At 40.1% G+C, this 18928-nt stretch overlaps 1 protein-coding gene across 1 annotated transcript; it reads right to left on the reverse strand.

Moving 5' to 3' along the window:
• Window positions 1-650: 650 nt before the first annotated feature.
• Window positions 651-3492, reverse strand: LOC144251508 (uncharacterized). The gene is made up of 3 exons (XM_077794380.1): window positions 3463-3492; window positions 2197-2279; window positions 651-2115 (listed from the first exon to the last, which is right to left on the reverse strand). The coding sequence occupies exons 1-3, from the start codon at window positions 3490-3492 to the stop codon at window positions 651-653; spliced, it is 1578 nt and encodes a 525-aa protein (XP_077650506.1).
• Window positions 3493-18928: the final 15436 nt, after the last annotated feature.

Here is an 18928-nt window from a genome sequence, read left to right on the forward strand (position 1 = left end):
TTTGAAGGCAACAGGGAAAATGGAATGACTTGTGATATTTTTCTCATTTAAAGAGTTATTCAGTTGGATGTGGTGGTGTATGCTTTAATTCCCGAGACTCAAGAGGCTGATTTTGAAGAATCAATGTTGGAGGCTAGCCTCAGCAGCTTAGGAAGACCCTAAAAAACTCAACAAGTCCCTGTCTCAAAATAAAAAGTAAAAAGCAACTGGAATGTAGCTCAGTGGTAGAGAACCACCAGAGTAAATCCCCAGTGGATTGATTGATTGATCGAGCTTGCTCTCTCTCTCACACACACACACACAAACACACACACACACACACACACACACACACACACACACACATATTCAGCAGTGTGAGCCTCTCTTGTCTTTGAGGATGACATGAAATATTGATTTACCATATTTCACATTCAAAGGGTTTTTCTCCAGTAAACCTCCTACATGTATATAACAGAAGAATTTACCAATTGTTTTCATGCATACGATTTCTATGCAGTATGTGTTCTTTCACATGTGTGAAGCAGACAAGATGTGGCAAAGGCTTCTCCACGTTGTTGACATTCATTGGGCTTCTCTCCAGTATACATTCTTCCATGTCTGGTAAGGTCACTGGATCTAGCAAAGGCTTTGCCACACTGCTTACATTCTTAGGGCTTCTCTCCAGTATGAGTTTGTTCATGTGAGTGAAGGTAAGAGGACTGAGTGAAGGCTTTGCCACACTGCTTACATTTATAGGGCTTCTCTCCAGTATGAGTATGTTTATGTATCCGAAGGTAAAAGGCGGTAGTGTAGGCTTTTCCACATTGTTGACATTCATAGGGCTTCTCTCCAGTGTGTGTTCTTCCATGTCTGTTAAGCTGATAGGATGTAGCAAAGGCTTTTCCACATTGTTTGCATTCATAGGGCTTCTCTCCAGTATGTGTTCTTCCATGTTTATGAAGCAGACGGGATGTAGCAAAGGCTTTGCCACACTGATTACATACATAAGGCTTCTCTCCAGTATGAGTTCTTTCATGTATGTGAAGGTCACCAGATCTAGCAAAGGCTTTGCCACACTGCTTACATTCATAGGGCTTCTCTCCAGTATGCACTCTTCCATGTATTTTAAGTTCACTGGATCTAGCAAAGGCTTTTCCACACTGCTTACAATCATAGGGCTTCTCTCCAGTATGAGTTTGTTCATGTGAGTGAAGGTGAGAGGACTGAGTGAAGGCTTTCCCACACCACTTACATTCATAGGGCTTCTCTCCAGTATGAGTTCGTTCATGTATCTGAAGGTAAGAGGCAGCAGTAAAGGCTTTTCCACATTGTTCACATTCATAGGGCTTTTCTCCGGTATGCATTCTTCCATGTATGTGAAGATGACGGGATGAAGCAAATGTTTTTCCACATTGTGGACATCCAAAGGGTTTCTTTCTAGTATGTGTTCTTCCATGAATCTGAAGGTAACTAGATCTAGCAAAGGCTTTTCCACACTGCTTACATTCATAGGGCTTCTCTCTAGTGTGTGTTCTTCCATGAATCTGAAGGTAACTAGATCTAGCAAAGGCTTTTCCACACTGCTTACATTCATAGGGCTTCTCTCCAGTGTGTGTTCTTCCATGACTCTTAAGCTGATGGGACATAGCAAAGGCTTTTTCACATTGTTTGCATTCATAAGGCTTCTCTCCAGTATGTGTTCTTCCATGTGCACGAAGCTGAGGGGATGTCGCAAAGGCTTTTCCGCATTGTTTGCATTCATAAGGCTTCTCTCCAGTATGTGTTCTTCCATGTGCATGAAGCTGACGGGATGTAGGAAAGGCTTTTCCACACTGCTTACATACATAGGGCTTCTCTCCAGTATGAGTTCTTCCATGTATGTGAAGGTCACCAGATCTAGCAAAGGCTTTTCCACACTGCTTACATACATAGGGCTTCTCTCCAGTATGAGTTCTTCCATGTGTGTGAAGGTCACCAGATCTAGCAAAGGCTTTTCCACACTGCGTACATTCATAGGGCTTCTCTCCAGTGTGTGTTCTTCCATGTCCCTTAAGCTCATAGGATGTACCAAAGGCTTTTCCACATTGTTTGCATTCATAGGGCTTCTCTCCAGTGTGAGTTTTCTGATGTATTCTAAGTAATCTGGTATAAGCAAAGTCTTTCCCACATACCTTACATTTGAAATGTGCATTCCCTGTGTGTGTGATCCTGTGCTTTTGAAGACTTGTGTGTGAAATAAAGGTTCGACCATCTTTTTCACATTCATAGAGTTTCTCTCCAGAATGAATTCTTTCATGTCTTCTAAATAAAGAGGAGAAATGAAAGGCTTTCCCACATACCTCACATTGAAAAGGTTTACCACCACTGTGTGTTATCATGTGTCTTTGAACACCTGGGAGAGAAGAAGAGGCTTCACCACATTGTTGATGTTCATAGGGTTGCCCCCCAGGATGAGTTTCTTCATGTTTTTGAATGTCATTGGAACAACTAATGACTTTCCCACATACTGTACTTTCATATGGTCTATCTCCAGTTTTTAACAACATTTGTGTGTGAACACTTTTGAGAGAAACCAGAGATTTCCTATATTGTTTAAATTCACATGGCTTCTCTTCACATTCCTCATGCTTATAGTATTTGTGTCCAGAGTGATATGTGATGTACCTATGAAGGAATGAAGGACATATGAAATCTTTTGCACACATAATGAAGTCACATGGATTTACTCTATTAAATTTTTTCTTTGTTTGATTAAGAATTGGAATTGATTTGAAGGTTTCCCCACACTATTCTGTGGGGAAAGTTTGAAGTTTACCATAGGACTTCTTTGAAGAAGAAGTGACCAGCACATAATTGATACCTAACTCATTCACAGTTTTCTATGTATTTATAGGTCTTTACATTTCTACTAACATCAGGTAAAGGCTAGATTTTCTGACTTGTTAAAGTTGCCTGAAAATAAAGAGATTGAAAGGAAACAATCCTTTGCAACACAGCTTCTCTATGGCTATTATTCACATAGTCATATTCACATATGCAATTTCATAGTACTTTTTGCATGTCAAATACTTTGAAAAGACTGAATACCTGTTACAGATAAGTATATATTTCTGGTAAAAAATATTATAAGAATAAATACATTTCAAATTATGCATACTTCTTCGGTTGGTTTGCTTTAAAAATTATATGACAGTTCTCAGATTCCCTCAAAAATTCCTCTTGTGAGTACAGTTACCTTAGGTTGCTTCCAGAGTTTTCAATGTGACCTTCAGTGGTCTTGTCTTCCCACTTGTTTCCTAAAATGAGAGAACATAACAATCTTTATGAATACTTAGGACCTAGAAATGCTTTGCCGAATTGTAGGTGCCATTTATGCTTCAATAATTCACCAACTGATTTCCTTTTCACCTTCTACATAAATGACCAAAATAAACATGAGTTGTCTATTTGATTAATTTTAAAACCAACATTATTACCTATAGAAGCCAGGTTTCTGAGGACTTCCAGCATCACATCTCTGTAAAGGTTCTTCTGGGAAGCATCCAGAAAAGCCCACTCCTCTTTGGTGAAGTTTACAGCCACATCCTCAAAGGTCACTGAGATCTAAAATATACCACAAATGTATAGTGGAGGCCAGGAGAGAATGACAGCATGAGAAATCTGCACTCAACATGCATGATGTTCACATGATTCCCTGGCCTCCTGATTAATTCCATCAAATCTTTACTGCACTCAATTTCTTACACCCATTCCAACACTAGAAATTGGCTACTAAGAAGGCAAACATCATAGTGATTTATACCCTTCCTTTGGTGAGTTCACAGGAAGTAAGACAGGCTCCCAGATCACTCCTAACTCCTTTAATGGTTTCACCTCTATTACATGTCCTAGAAATATCCTGTGTGGTACAGAGCTAATATAAGCACTTCTGATAGTACTTATCTTTAGAAAAGAAAGGTGATGAGTAGAAAAATGCAGGAATCATGAAACTAAGCATTTGAGAGAGATTCTGCAAATTACAGTGGCTCCCTGTACCTACAAGGTTAATATAGGCAACATGGTATTTACTGATGTCTTGTTTCCTCTGAAAGTCTATTGTTCCATACTTAAGAAATGCCTAGAACCAGCCCTCACTCCCACCCTCTGGGCATGGGGTCACTAAGGAGATTCCTTATAGACAACATTTCACACAGGTGGTCACAATGTGTTAACTGGAGATTGAGCTCATTCTGTGTGATTACACTAAGAACAACTGGAAGTTTACAGGTGCTTTACTCCAGAACAAATTTAGTCAACTAGCTTACTATTATATGACCAAAATAAACATGAGTTCTCTATTTGATTAATTTAATTTATTTATTAATAAACACAACAATTTGATAATTTCTTGTGGTTACTGTCAAAGCAGAATGGGGTAAGTGTAAAGATGGCACGTGTCTTAGAAATAACTCTATGACCCAAAAATGTCACCATGGGCTGGAGATGTGGCTCAAGCGGTAGCACGCTTGCCTGGCCTGCGTGCGGCCCGGGTTCGATCCTCAGCACCACATACAAACAAAGATATTGTGTCCACCAAATACTAAAAAATAAATATGTAAAAAATTCTCTTCTCTCTCTCTAAAAAAAAAAAACACAAAAATGTCACCTTGTCCAAACAACAGCCGTACAAAGTTTTATAACTCTCACAACAATCTTCTTAGTAAACAGCAGACACTATTTTTGAACGTCTCACAGCAACAATGAATGTCCAATGATTGTCAAACTCTTCTTAACAGGAGCTGGTTCACTACCATAATGTACAGTCATGAGACACATACCAATGTTGTGTTCAAGAACATTTTGATCAAGGTTGGGCCACATATGCAATGGTTGTCTGTGGTGAAAGAGATTCATCGTGCCTGTAGCAATGGTGGTGCAAACAAACCTAAGGCAGAAGCTCTTCCAGAGTGTGGTAAAGCAAGAAGATTTTAGCCCAGAATTCTGAACTATCCCACACAGACTGCGTGTGAAAGAGGCCGTAAGCATGCTATGATGTCTGCACAGTGATGGAACAGACAAAAAGAAAATGTCCCTGCCACTTACACAGAAGCATACTCAAGGACTGAAACCATACAGAACCACCCCAAACAATGAAGAACCCACAATTACCCTCAGTGACATCAGCCCGAATCTGTCAGGACAATGATGCAGACAGGAGGGCTTCATGGACCTTCAACCAAACGGGAAGCACACTGAGGTCTCAGGGTCACAGAAACATTCTACAGGACATAAATCACACCCCTACAAGTGCACCACCAGTGAAATTCCATGTATGCTCAAAGAACATGAGAGCTAAAGCAGAAATCAGATCAGAAGAAACTGAAAAGCCTCCAGGGAAGGGGACATGAAACACAGGGCTCTGAAAAGACACAGGACAAAGAGGTGACTCAAGAGAAAAGGTGACCATTTTGAAAGAAAAAAATGTAAAAGTCCATGATAGGAAATTCATAGAGAACACCAGAGGTGGCGCTGTATTGATATCTAAGTCATCCAACACACATTTCAGAAAAGAACAGGTAAAAGCAACCAATGAAACTGCCGCTTCAGAAAACCAGAGAAAGAAGAGCAAGGTAAACCTAAATTAACCACAGGTAGGTTGCCGCAGTCTGGCTAGGCACAACTCAGGAGCCACGTGTCAAAAGAAACTAACTTCATTTTTAGAACCACACATGCCAAACAAAAAAGCTCCTAAGGAAAACCTTCAGAGCCCAACTGCCACCACCGGCTTCCCACAAGCCTCTCAACCTCCCCCACTCCTCCTGCTCTTGAGGCCGATTGGCTGGGTTGCATGGGTGGAGCAAGAAAAGTCCCCCAATGAGCAGCTCCATAGTCTGAAAGGGCGGGGAAACAGCCCAATGAGCATCACCGCAGAGGAGCCAATCAGCTAGAAGTTTCTGGGGCCGCTGTGAGCCAATCATCAACTAGCAGTCTGAAAGTTTGCTGGGGCCCCTTCAGCTTGGCGCTCAACATCTCCCCCTCTCTGTTTAAACAACAAGCATGTGGCTTAGGGACCATGCCTGCCTTAGGTTCTCCAATAGTACATATGGACCTTACCCATTATCTTAGGTTGGTACCATTGCAATTGGATCTTACCCGTCACTGACTACCGGTCCAGTATAGAGCCACACCTGTGGATAGGTCTTTGTACCAGTGGGGGGGGTGAGGTTCTTTGCCTCACCTCTGTTGGCACCCAAATTTTAGCTGAACGATCATGACAAGCAGAAGGGAGGAAGATACACCAAGCCAATTGACGGCTCCTTTTGGAAAAATTGTACCACCGATGACATCATCAGCAAAAATACCCCAACACTACCACAAGTCGCTGCACCAGCAGATAGTTCACAATGCATACAGGTGAGTTCACAATGCATACAAGTGATACATAGTCCAGGCAAGTTCTGCAAGCAGTTCAGTGATGGCTATTGCAGAAGCTAAAGATTGGTTTTATCTTTGTCTTCACCGGCACTGGGATGAAGATAGGAATTCTGGCAATAATGGCTAAAGAAAAAATAATGTAACATTCCAGAAGGCACTAAAAGAAAACAAGTTTCTTAACAATTTATGTTGTCTTCACCGACACTGGAATAAAGACAGGAATTCTGGCAATAATGGCTAAAGAAAAAATTATGTAACATTCCAGAAGGCACTAAAAGAAAATAATTTTCTTAACAATTTACATTGTCTTCACTGGCACTGGGATGAAGATAGGAATTCTGGCAATAATGGCTAAAGAAAAAATTATGTAACATTCCAGAAGGCACTAAAAGAAAAAATTTTCTTAACAATTTACATTATCTTGAAGAGACTTATTAAATATAATGAAAAGGAAAGGTGAAAGTAAACAAACAGATCTGTTAACCTCCTTTTTTGTTCACATATTAAAACAATCCTCAACAGTTGTTTACCCAATTTAAAATAAACCATTTAAATCACGTGAAAAAAAATATTTGGATCCATTTTTTCATGAGCGCTCATCATATATGATATATGGACATACATACATACAAACATACAACATAAAACACAAGTGTGCACACAACACATAACATAATAGTAAAGGCCTTATAACATTTTACAGGTGAAATCTCCATTGCAATGTTTAAAAACTCTATAGTCAAAAAATAGAACTGATCAGCAAAACATTAACCTAGGTCTGTATGAGCTCAAAAAACAATAGAACTTCATGATGTGGGAAAGGGCAATAATAAAATAGATATTGAAAAAAGCATCCTGGTTCTGTCGCAGATGTAAGGGTAGCCAAACTGGAGTTCTGGATATCAGCTGTTATGGATTTGAGCCAAATCATCTTTTTTTGGTCTGTAGAAATCGCTTTAGTTAGGGCTGGGGATGTGGCTCAAGCGGTAGCACGCTCACCTGGCATGCGTGCAGCCCGGGTTTGATCCTCAGCACCACATACAAAAACAAAAGATGTTATGTCCGCCGAGAACTAAAAAATAAATATTAAAAAATTCTCTCTCACTCTCTCTCTAAAAAAAAAAAAAAAAGAAAAGAAATTGCTTTAGATAATCTCTCTGGAATCCAAATCAGCTGCTGTTCTCCTTGTGGAAACATATAAAAAGACCCCCCGACTCCAGACAATTACTGTGTCAGGACCTTTCCATTGTCCTGTTAGAATATCCTTTCAAAGTACCTTGGGCTTATGTACAGTTTTTGGACACATATGCCTTTCTACAGCACTAAGCCCTGATGAATCCAAATTTTAAAAGTTTAGAGTAAAAAGGGTTATTTTAAGTTTAACTTTGGGGAATATATACCCCTTCCCAATTCCTTCTTTTTGCTTTAATAAGTAGATTTTAATAGTTTGATGAGCTCTTTCAACTAGCCTTGTCCCTGTGGATTGTATGGGATTCCTGTTATATGAGTAATGCCAAATGTTGAGCAAAATTGTTTAAAAGAGGTAGAAGTATAACCAGGAGCATTATCTAGTTTTAACTGTTTTGGAACGCCCACAGTGGCAAAATTTTGTAAGTAATGAGCTATAAAATCTTTAGTTTTTTCTCCAGCATGAAGGGAGCCCACCAAAAACCCAGAATAAGTATGAACTGTAACATGCAAATATTTTAATTTTTCAAATTCTGGCAAGTGTGTGACGTCCATCTGCCAAATATGGTTAGGTATCAGGCCTCTAGGATTGACTCCAAGATTAACTTGTGGTAAAAAGGTCACACAATTTTGACATTGTTTTATTATTTGTCTAGCTTGTTCCTTAGTTATTTTAAAAATGCTTTTGTAAAGTATTAGCATTGACATGGAACCTTTTATGAAAATTTATAACTTCTTCTAGTGTACAGAAAATATGTATGTCATGTGTAGTTTTATCTGCTAAATAATTGCCCAAACTAAGGGCTTCAGGCAATCCTGTATGTGCCCTGATATGTCCTATAAAGAATGGATCTTTTCTGTCCCAGATTAGACTTTGTATAGTGAAAAGCAAAGAGAAAACAGTAGAGGAAGGGAAAATCCTACCAGCATCTTCAAGGGATACTATAGCATTAACTATATACTGACTATCGGAAAATAAATTAAATACAGAATCTTTAAACATCACAAAAGCTTGTAATACTGCATTAAGCTCTCCCTTTTGAGCTGATTGTTTGGGTACTAAAAATGTAAAAGTTGGATAAGGTGTAACTATTGCTGCTGTACCATTATTTGACCCATCAGTGAATATATTTGGAGCATTCATGATAGGAGTTTTTCTTGTCATTTTTGGAAAAATCACAGGATGCAATGACCAAAAAGACAATAAAGAATTAGATGGTAAGTGGTAATCAAATGAACCATTAGGTTTGCACATGATTATTGCCCAAGTATTTAACTCATTAGCTAACTCATCAAATTGATTCATAGTATATGGAGTAATAATTTTATTGGAAGAAATTCCAAACACTCCCTTTGCTGCTTTTATTCCTTTGAGTATTAATTGTCCTACAGCATCAGGATACCTAGTAAGAATAGTGTTAGGAGAATAAGATAAATGTATCCATAATAATGGACCTTCTTGCCAAAATACTCCTGTAGGAATATTTTTTGTTGGTAGTACAATAAATAATAAAGGCAAACTTATATCAATTCTATCCAAATGCATATTTTCCATATATGTTTCAATGATTTTTAATGCATTTCTTGCTTCAGGCGTTAACATTCGGGGTGAATTTGGATCTGATGGACCTTTTAGGATATCAAATAAAGGTCCAAACTCTCCTGTTGGTATACCTAGATAAGGCCTTATCCAATTTATGTCTCCTAATAACTTTTGAAAGTTAAGTGATTTGAGTTGATCTACACATATTTGAATTTTTGGTGGATGGACCATGGTTGAGGATAATAGAACTCCTAAATAATTAATTGGAATATTTAATTGTACTTTATCTATTGCTATCTCTAGATTATAATTTTTTAATAAATTTGTGAGTGTGGCATAACATTCTAGCAATGTGTTTTTATCTTTGTGTGCTATTAATACATCATCCATATAGTGAAATATTTGTAGTTCAGGATTTTGATTTCTAAGTGGCTGGATTACTTTGTTAACATAAATTTGAAACATACTTGGGCTGTTAGCCATCTCTTGAGGGAGCACTTTCCACTCATATCTCTGATCAGGACCTTCATGAGTCAGTGCAGGGATAGTAAATGCAAAACATGGGCTATCCTCAAGGCGAATTGGAATTGAAAAAAAAAAAAACAATCTTTAATATCTATAACTAAAACATACCACGTTTTTGGCAAAGCAGACAATTGAGGAATCCCCGATTGAGCAGGTCCCATAATAACCATCTCATTATTAATGGCTCTTAAATCTTGCAATAATCTCCATTTACCAGATTTCTTTTTGATGACAAAAATGGGAGTATTATGGGGAGATACAGAAGGTAGTATATGTCCTTCCGCTAATTGTTGTTTGACCAGGTCATGGGCTGCTTGTATCTTTTCTTTAGTCAGGGGCCACTGAGGAACCCATACTGGTCTTTCTGATTTCCAAGTAATTTTTATTGTCTCAGTGCCCCTTTCTGAAAATCCAACCCATGTCTGTCCATTCCTTGATCTATTTGTATTGGTGCTGCTATACCTTGTTCTTGTTTTTCTAATCTTTTTCCTTTCCTAAAACCTTGTCTAGTCATAATAGTGGGTGCATTTTGGTTGATGTTATTTGTTAATGTCAAACCTAATTGATCTAGGACATCTCATCCCCATAAATTTACGGGAAGATCATCCAATACATATGGCTGTATAATTCCTTCACATCCTTCAGGATCCTTCAAATCTAATACCATTACACTTCTATGGGGATTAGTCACCACTCCTAGGCCTCGAAGCGTTTGAGTGGCTTGTTGTAATGGCCAATGTTTTGGCCATTCTTGATGAGAGATGATGCTAAGGTCTGCACCTGTATCTAGTAGCCCATTAAATTCATGTCCTTGAATATTTAGTTTTAGCATGGGGCGAGAATCTAAATTTAAAGAAAGCATAGCCCAATCTACACCTGTGGAGCCTAATCCCTTGGAACCTCTTTCTACAGTATGACTGGAAAATTTATCATGTAGGCTGGGTATTATTAGTAACTGTGCTATTCTATCTCCTGGTGAAATTACTGATATACCCTTTGGAGAACTGGCTATAATTTTTATTTCACCTTCATAATCGGGATCAATTACCTCAGGACTTATCATAAGTCCTTTTAGAGTAGAAGAGCTGCGTCCCAATAATAAGCCTACTGTTCCTTTGGGAAGAGGTCCTTTTACCCCTGTGGGAATGATTTGAACTCCCATCTCTGAAGTTAGTACTGATCTGGCGGAGGCGCAGATGTCCAACCCTGCGCTCCCTCTGGTTTGTCTGATGAGGAATCTGATGGACAATGTGTCCTGGGCACTACCCTGATGGGGTTGCTTGGTTCCTCCAGTGCTCTGTATATTTGTGGTTTTGGGCCCCGGAGCATTGGGTCCCCCTGTCCATTATTTGGCAATGGAGCCCGATGCCTTTCTCCATGATATTGTGGATAAATACCTGGTGCTTGTTCATTTTTTTGATAATGGAGTACCCTCTATGGTGGTTTGAGAACGGCATTCATTAGCCCAATGTTTCCCTCTATGGCATCGTGGGCAAATACCCGTATTCTACTCCTTTGATACCTAGTTTTGTTAAACCCTCCTCCTATGGGGCAATTCCTTTTAAAATGTCCTGTTTGTTCACAATTGTAGCATGTTCTTGGCCTGGCATCTAAAGCCAGTTTTACTGCAGCTGCCATGATTTGCCCTTGTTCATTAATGTCTCTGGCATCTAAAGCCTGTTTTACTGCAGCTGCCATAACTTGCCCTTGTTCATTAATGTCTCTGGCATTCAAAGCCTATTTTACTGCAGCTGCCATGACTTGCCCTTGTTCATTAATGTCTCTACATGATTCAATATATGTGTTTAAATCTTCATGTTTCCATGGTCTAATGACTTCTCTGCACCAATGATTCACTTGCTCATAAGCCAGTTGTTTTATTAATGGCATTGCTTGTTCTGTATTCCCAAAAAACTCTGGTACCTGTTTGAATTTGCCTATCTACAAATTCAGCATAAGATTCATTAGCTCCTTGTATTACCTTAGATAATTGACCTTGTAAACCTCCATGCCCTTGTAATGTCTTCCATGCCCTAACCGCATCTGCAGCAATTTGTGCGTATACACCAGGATCATATGCAATTTGTTGCTGCTGATCCTCATGAGGTCCCTTTCCTAACAACATATCTAGATTTCTCTGAGGATAACCAGCTGCTGCATTTTGCCTAGCCGTCTCCTTGCAAAATTCCTCATTGGCAACCTTCCATAACAGGTATTGTCCTCCATTTAGCACAGCTTTACACCTATTAGCCCAATCTGCTGGCATCATGTTCAAGTTGATAATGGATTCGACCATGCTTACAGTGAAGGGTGCTTGAGGATCATAGGTTGTTACACCCTCTTTTAGCTGCTTCACTTTTTTGAAATTTAAAGCATAGTGAATTCGCTGCCCTCCTGCCTCAAATACAGAGCATGTTAATATTTGAGATCCTGTCTCAGGATCCCAACTATCTACTGCGGAGGTTGGGGGCCTCCCAGCATATGGAGGTGGCCTTGTTGGTTGGTCACTTACATCCTCTGGTGATAGAAAGGTGTTAGTAGCAGTCTCCTGTTGTAACTTTCCCCCTGATGGCTTTTTCTGCTTTACACTTTCTTTCTCTGAGTAGCTTAAGAGGCCTTTGGACTAAGCAAACAACATCCACAATGGCAATGTGCCAACTGGCAGAGTCCCTGGGCTTTTCTTTTCTATTCTTTTTAAATCTTCACCATGATGGTTCCATTGTGATATATTCAACAACTCCTCCTTAAAAAGCCATGGGCTACATTTTTGTATTGTATCAACGTATGCCCTGACTGCTCTTGATTTTACTGGGATGCCTCCTTCCTCTAACAATTTACTTAACACTCTTTCAGTTTGTTTTTTACTAATTTCTGATCCCATAGTTCTACTATAATACAACCCAACAAGATGACACCAAACAAAACCGAGATAGAATGAAATAAACATGGAACGACAAAAAATCATTATAGCCTTTCTATCCTCCTGAAATGTGCATCCGTCCTTTCTCCCTATCTGTTCCTCAGACGTAAATAGTTTTTCCTCAGATGTGAGCAGTTTATCTTCCGTCTCACTCATCTCCAGGGACAGGCAACTTAAAACAAAAGTGAAGCAAAAAAAAAAAAAAAAAAAAATAAGAAGAATCTTAAAATGGCTACCCATCCTCTCACCCTTCCCTCAGGGGCAAGCAGTTTACCTTATCACTTACCCTCAGTAGTTCCCTGTGCAGCCCACCAAATGCTGCAGTCTGGCTGGACACAATTCAGTAGCCACTTGTCAAAAGAAACAAACTTTATTTTTAGAACCACACATGCCAAACAAAAAAGCTCCGCAGGAAAAACCTTCAGAGCCCAACTGCCACCACCGGCTTCCCACAAGCCTCTCAACCTCCCCCACTCCTGCTCTTGAGGCTGATTGGCTGGGTCACGTGGGCAGAGCCAAAAAAGTCCCCCAATGAGCAGCTCCATACTCTGAAAGGGCGGGGAAACAGCCCAGTGAGCATCACCGCAGAGGAGCCAATCAGCTAGAAGTTGCTGGGGCCACTGTGAGCCAATCATCAGCTCTCAGTCTGAAAGTTTGCTGGGGGCCCTTCAGCTGTCACTCTCAACAGTAGGTAACAGAGAAAGTGTTGATGAAACCACAATCAGGAAATCCGCAGTCTGCAAAATCAAGTTCTTCATGAACATCAGCATCACTGATTAACTAACAAAAGGCTAAGAATACAGAGGACAGGGACTGGGGTTGTGGCTCAGTGGAAGAGTGCTTGCCTAGTGCTTGGGAGAAACTGGGTTCAATCCTCACTGCCACATAAAAAGAAAGAAATAAAAAGTGTAAAATATACAATAATAATATACAAGAAATAATAATATACAAGAAAAAACAACGAGGACTGAAAACCTACTAACAGATTTAAAAGTGTCATCATCAACAATGCATTGGGACTTCAGATTATCATGAATGTGCTTGACACAAATTAGACAACTTACAGAAACTGGACCATTTCTTTGGGAGAGACAATCTCCTACAACTTACACACAAGGGGAAATACACAAAACAGATGTGCCCGTGGCTGCTGAGAAAAACAGACTCAATAACTAATTACTTCCCAACAAGGCAAGGCAAGGCTCTGACATCTCAAACAGGCTTCCATGAGACACATAAGAACTGCCACCAGGTTTATGAATGATGCTCATAATCATAAATGCAAAATTTAATCATAAATGCAAAAAACTGTACAATTAAGTCATCACACTCCAGGTGTCTATGCAAATGATGTGAAAATTATGGGTACAGGAACCCTCACTGCAGTGACTACAGCAGCCATATCCAGAACTGCCCAAAGCTAGATGCAAGGAAGATGCACCTTTCAATACTGAATGGACAAGCTGAAGTTTAACCACACCAAAGAGTATCACCCAGCAAATGAGCTCTGCAGCCTAGAAAGATACAGCACCCTTAAAGGCAGACTGGTAAGTGAGAGAAGCCAGTTTGAAATGGCCAAGTGCAGCAAGATTCCAAGTCAAGAACATTCTGAAAAAGACAACATTATAGATGCACTAGAAGAACTGATGGGTGCCAGGGACTTAGGGAGCAGAGAGGGAGGAAGGAATGAGGAGGAGTGATGAACAGGTGGAACATTGGATTCCCAGAGAAGTGAAACTCTTCTGTATGACATTAACTTGTATACGACGTAACACACACAATCATATCACAAGGAAGAGGAACCCTAAAGTAAAGGATGAACTTTGGCTTATCCTAAATGTTGCTTCATCCATTCTCTTTATCAAATGTTCAACACTGGTTTAGTAACTAACAAACACCCTACACCAATACAATATGTTGAAAACAGTGGAGACTATCAGCTGGAGAGAAGGGGTATTTGATACTATGTGTAATGGCACATTTAATTGTCACTTTGATTGGATTAAAGGATGCCGATGATTAATGAGCTTCTGGGTGTGTCCATGAGGGTGTGTCTACAAATGATGGGCATATGGGATAGTGAGCCAAACTGGAGAACCTCCTTAACCTAGGCAGCACCATCCAATAGGACGGTGTCTTGGGTGGAACAAAATTCTTCACTCTCCCAAAGTGGACTCTGCCAGTGATTCTCTAGTGAGTTTCCAGAATCTTTGGTCTGGACTAAGGCAGCACCATTGATCCCCCTTGTTCTGAGGCTTCAGCCTCTGGGACTCTGCAGCTACTACTTCTCAAGCTCTCCAGCCTGCAGATGGCCACTAGGGACATCCACCTTCGGGTCAAGTAGGCCAATTTAATGAATCCCCTTTGATAATCACACTTCCTCTTGATACTTTTCCTCTAGAGAACACTGACTAATAAACTATGTAAGCCTAAAATTGCTCATAAAAACAAAGTTTTTTTGTTGCTTTTTTTTTAAAGAGAGAGTGAGAGAGGAGAGAGAGAGAGAGAGAGAATTTTTAATATTTATTTCTTAGTTCTCGGCAGACACAACATCTTTGTTGGTATGTGGTGCTGAGGATCAAACCCAGGCCGCACGCATGCCAGACGAGTGCGCTACCGCTTGAGCCACATTCCCAGCCCATAAAAACAAAGTTTATCTAATAAAGAAGTAAATAAACCATCAAGCCATGAAGTTTTAAAAATGTATACATAAGAAACAATATTAAGGGCTGGGGATGTGGCTCAAGTGGTAGCGCGCTTGCCTGGCATGCATGCAGCTCAGGTTCGATCCTCAGCACCACATACAAACAACGATGTTGTGTCCATCAAAAACTGAAAAATGAATATTAAAATTCTCTCTCCTCTCTCTCTCTCTCTCTCTCTCTCTCTCTCTCTCTCTCTCTAAACAAAAACAATATTAATATGTTAAATACCTTTTTCATAATAATGCAAAAATAAAGCAAAGAGGAAGATTCATAGTTACAAATTTCAAAAGTATGAACAAAAGCAAAAAAACTGATTTTCAATACTATTTTCATCTGGAAAGAAATTGGATGGTAAGTCTTCAAAACTCACTCCAACTGCTGGTGTAGTGGTGTGCACCTGTAATTTCAGCTACTAGGGAGGTCAAGGCAGGGAAATGACAAAAGTTTGAGGCCTGTCTCAGCAACATAGCAAGACACTCAGAAATTTAGTGAGACTGGTCTTCATCAAAAATAAAAAGGGGGTCTGGGACTGTAGCTGAGTGGCAGACCACTTGCTAACATGTGTGAGGCACTGGGTATGATCCTCAGCACCACAGAAAAATAAATAAAATAAAGGTATTTTGTCCATCTACAAATATACAAAATATTTTTTAAAAAAGAAAAAGAAAACATAAATAAATAAGAAGAAGGGCTGAGGATGTGCTCAGTGGTCGAGTGCCTGTAGGTTTATCCCCCAGTAAAACACCTGCCCACCTCCAGAACATTGCTCACAAATTGAAATTTATTTCTGGAAGATAACTAAGCATGAACATGTCCATGGAATCAATTCCCAGCACTCAATAAGTAAGCAAATAAATAAACAACAGTCTACAATACTAATTCTCTTGGGCTGGAGAGTAGCTTGGTAAAATACATGTAAATGAGAGATAAAAAATGATTATGATACAAAAGATACACAATTAGAGGCATAAAAACACAACAAAATCAGTAGAAAGACACCACACTTTCTCACAAAGAAGATTGAATGTTCCCATGATCTAAACTCTCTGAAAAAACACTAAGCTTTTCAGCAAATTCTGTGAAATTTAGGGCATGGTTTACTGTATTTTGGAGGTAAACTTAAGAAAAACTATATCTAAAAATGGAAATAGGAGGGTTGGGATTCTGGCTCAGCAGTAGAGTGCTTGCCTAGCACGTGAGAGACCCTAGGTTTGATCCTCAGCACCCCATAAAAATAAATAAACAGGTATTGTGTCCAACTACAGCAACAACAAAAAATAGTTTTCAAAAAAATTGGAAACAGTAAACTGTATCTAAGACCAGGCAAAATGTTGTACAGGACAGAGAGAATAAGAGAGAGCATTTATGTTACTCACAAGTTTCATAAGCTAAAAGGCTAGCTCCCAAAGGGGTGGCCCCACGAGGAGGCAGTTGGGAGGGAACAGGAATTAGGTGACATGGTGAGGGGATCAGCACCCTTATTTAGACACATGGATCTCTCCTTTGCAGAAAACAGGTGTCATTTACTCTTTCACTGATATTCAGTGATTAAATGATTACAGTTGGGTATTCAAAGTATTGCCAAAATTGTCCTTAAAAATTACAATGAAGACGGGTGTGATGGTGCACACCTGTAACCCCAGCAGCCCTAGATGATGTAGCAAGACTCTGTCTCAAAACAAAGAATCTAAAAGGGGCTGGTGGTTAAGCACCTCTGGGTTCCATTCCTGATAACAAAAAACCACACAGTTAACATGAACCTGCCAAGTTCAGACAACAATGGTGAAAAACTGTCATCCTTTGTCAAATTCATCACCATGTGAAGGACAGATACTAGTTTTCATGAAATCACATTCATAAATTTGTCCACCACTATTTTTGTAGAATTGGACTCAAATTCTGCAGCAATAATGCAAGACAGAGTTTCTCTGTATCTTACGTGGTATTTTGGAATCGAGGGTTGGATTTCAATTTGAAACCACTAAAAGACAAATCTGAATCTTACAAACTTTCTATACATACTCAGGGGTAGCAAAAGGTAAATTAGGTAATTAGATGTTTTCTTTTTCTTTTTTGTTTGATGCCCCCGAGATTAAACCCAGAGATATTATACTACTGAGCCACATCCCCAGTCATTTTTATATTTTATTTTGAGAGGCAGTCTCACCAGGTTGCAGAAGGCCTCGCTAAGTTGCTAAGGCTGTCCTCAAATCTGCAACACTCCTGTGTCAGCCTCTGGAGCAGGAAGGATCACAGTTGTGCACCACTGTACCTGGCTGTAAGCTGGGATTTTTAACAACAAAAAAAGTGGATTTTAATCCACCTGTCTCTTGCCTCTTTAATAAGAGTCCATCCCATTTGGCTCTGAATAAATAAACCTGGGCCTCAGATAAGTGAGCACATCATTTCAAAGTGATACACAGAAAGCTTTGGTGCTGAGGGAGCACAGATGTGTCAGGCTCAAGGGGCAGGGATGGTCCCTGACAGCTGGGACATACTACCTCCTGGTCTTGCTCATGGAAAGCATCCTGGATCACCCTCCCAGGCACCTGGGCCATGAATCCAGTCTATGAGGCTTTACAGGTTTGCACAGCTCTGCACTGGGGTGGGTGGTCCTTATGCTCTAGGAGAGGTTTTGCTCCTTCACACTGTGAGAGACTAAAAGGGCAGGAGTCACTGCTAACCTGGCCCCTCAGCACCAGCATCCACAGGCTGACTGTCCACCTGTCTCCAAGGAATGGGAACAGAGCTTGGGGAAAAGAAGGTCCCAAGGAAGTAGCTGTTCAGATGAGGCTTTTTTCCAGGAGATTCCTCAGCCCAGCGGCCCCAGCAGCTTCCCTGAGAGGCTGCATCTCTAGGAGGAGCTGACCCAGGGCCTGAAACTCTGTTCTCCCTGCAAGGCACAGGGCAGCTGTGGGCACTTTGTGGCAGCTCCAGGAGAGAATAGTGGCTGAGGACATGGGACTCTGGGAGGTGTCCAAAGGGAACCTCTGCCCAAAAAATCTGACATGGTGTCTACACGTAAGGAAGATAAAAGGAGAAACACAAGATTTTTACAGCTGTGAACTCAAGTTCTCTATACAGTTGCATCTACATCAAAGAACCTTCAGAGTACTTGACTTTGGCTAACTAGACCACCATGAGGGTGGAAAGGCAGGGTTCTGTATGGAGAGCAAACATTATCTCTGGCAATCTTAAGCCCTTTAATAGCCAATCATCTTAATTTCTGTATCAGACCACAATCTCAAAACTTCTCAGAATATATCACTGACCTTACCAGACGTCTCCAAAATCTACCAAAGCTCACAATGCAATAACAGACATACAGAAGAAATTTTCTTTATTTTTTTTCTGTACCCCACCAATCTGATGTTCCTAGCAATGAAATTGGTTAATGCAGTGATACACAGTTTCTTTTATAAAAGTTCATGGAGGCCAGGCACAGTAGCACACAATTGTAATCCCAGCAGCTTGGGAGGCTATGATAGAAGGATTGTTAAATTCAAAGCCAGACTCAGCAACTTAGTGAGATCATGTCTAAAAATATAATATAAAAAGGGCTGGGGATGTGGCTCAGTGTTTAAGTGCCCCTGGGTTCAATCCCTGGTATGATGAAGGAAGGAAGGAAGAAAGGAAGGAAGGAAGGGAGGG

Source organism: Urocitellus parryii, assembly GCF_045843805.1.
Source record: "Urocitellus parryii isolate mUroPar1 chromosome 16 unlocalized genomic scaffold, mUroPar1.hap1 SUPER_16_unloc_3, whole genome shotgun sequence".
Lineage (NCBI taxonomy): Eukaryota > Metazoa > Chordata > Mammalia > Rodentia > Sciuridae > Urocitellus > Urocitellus parryii.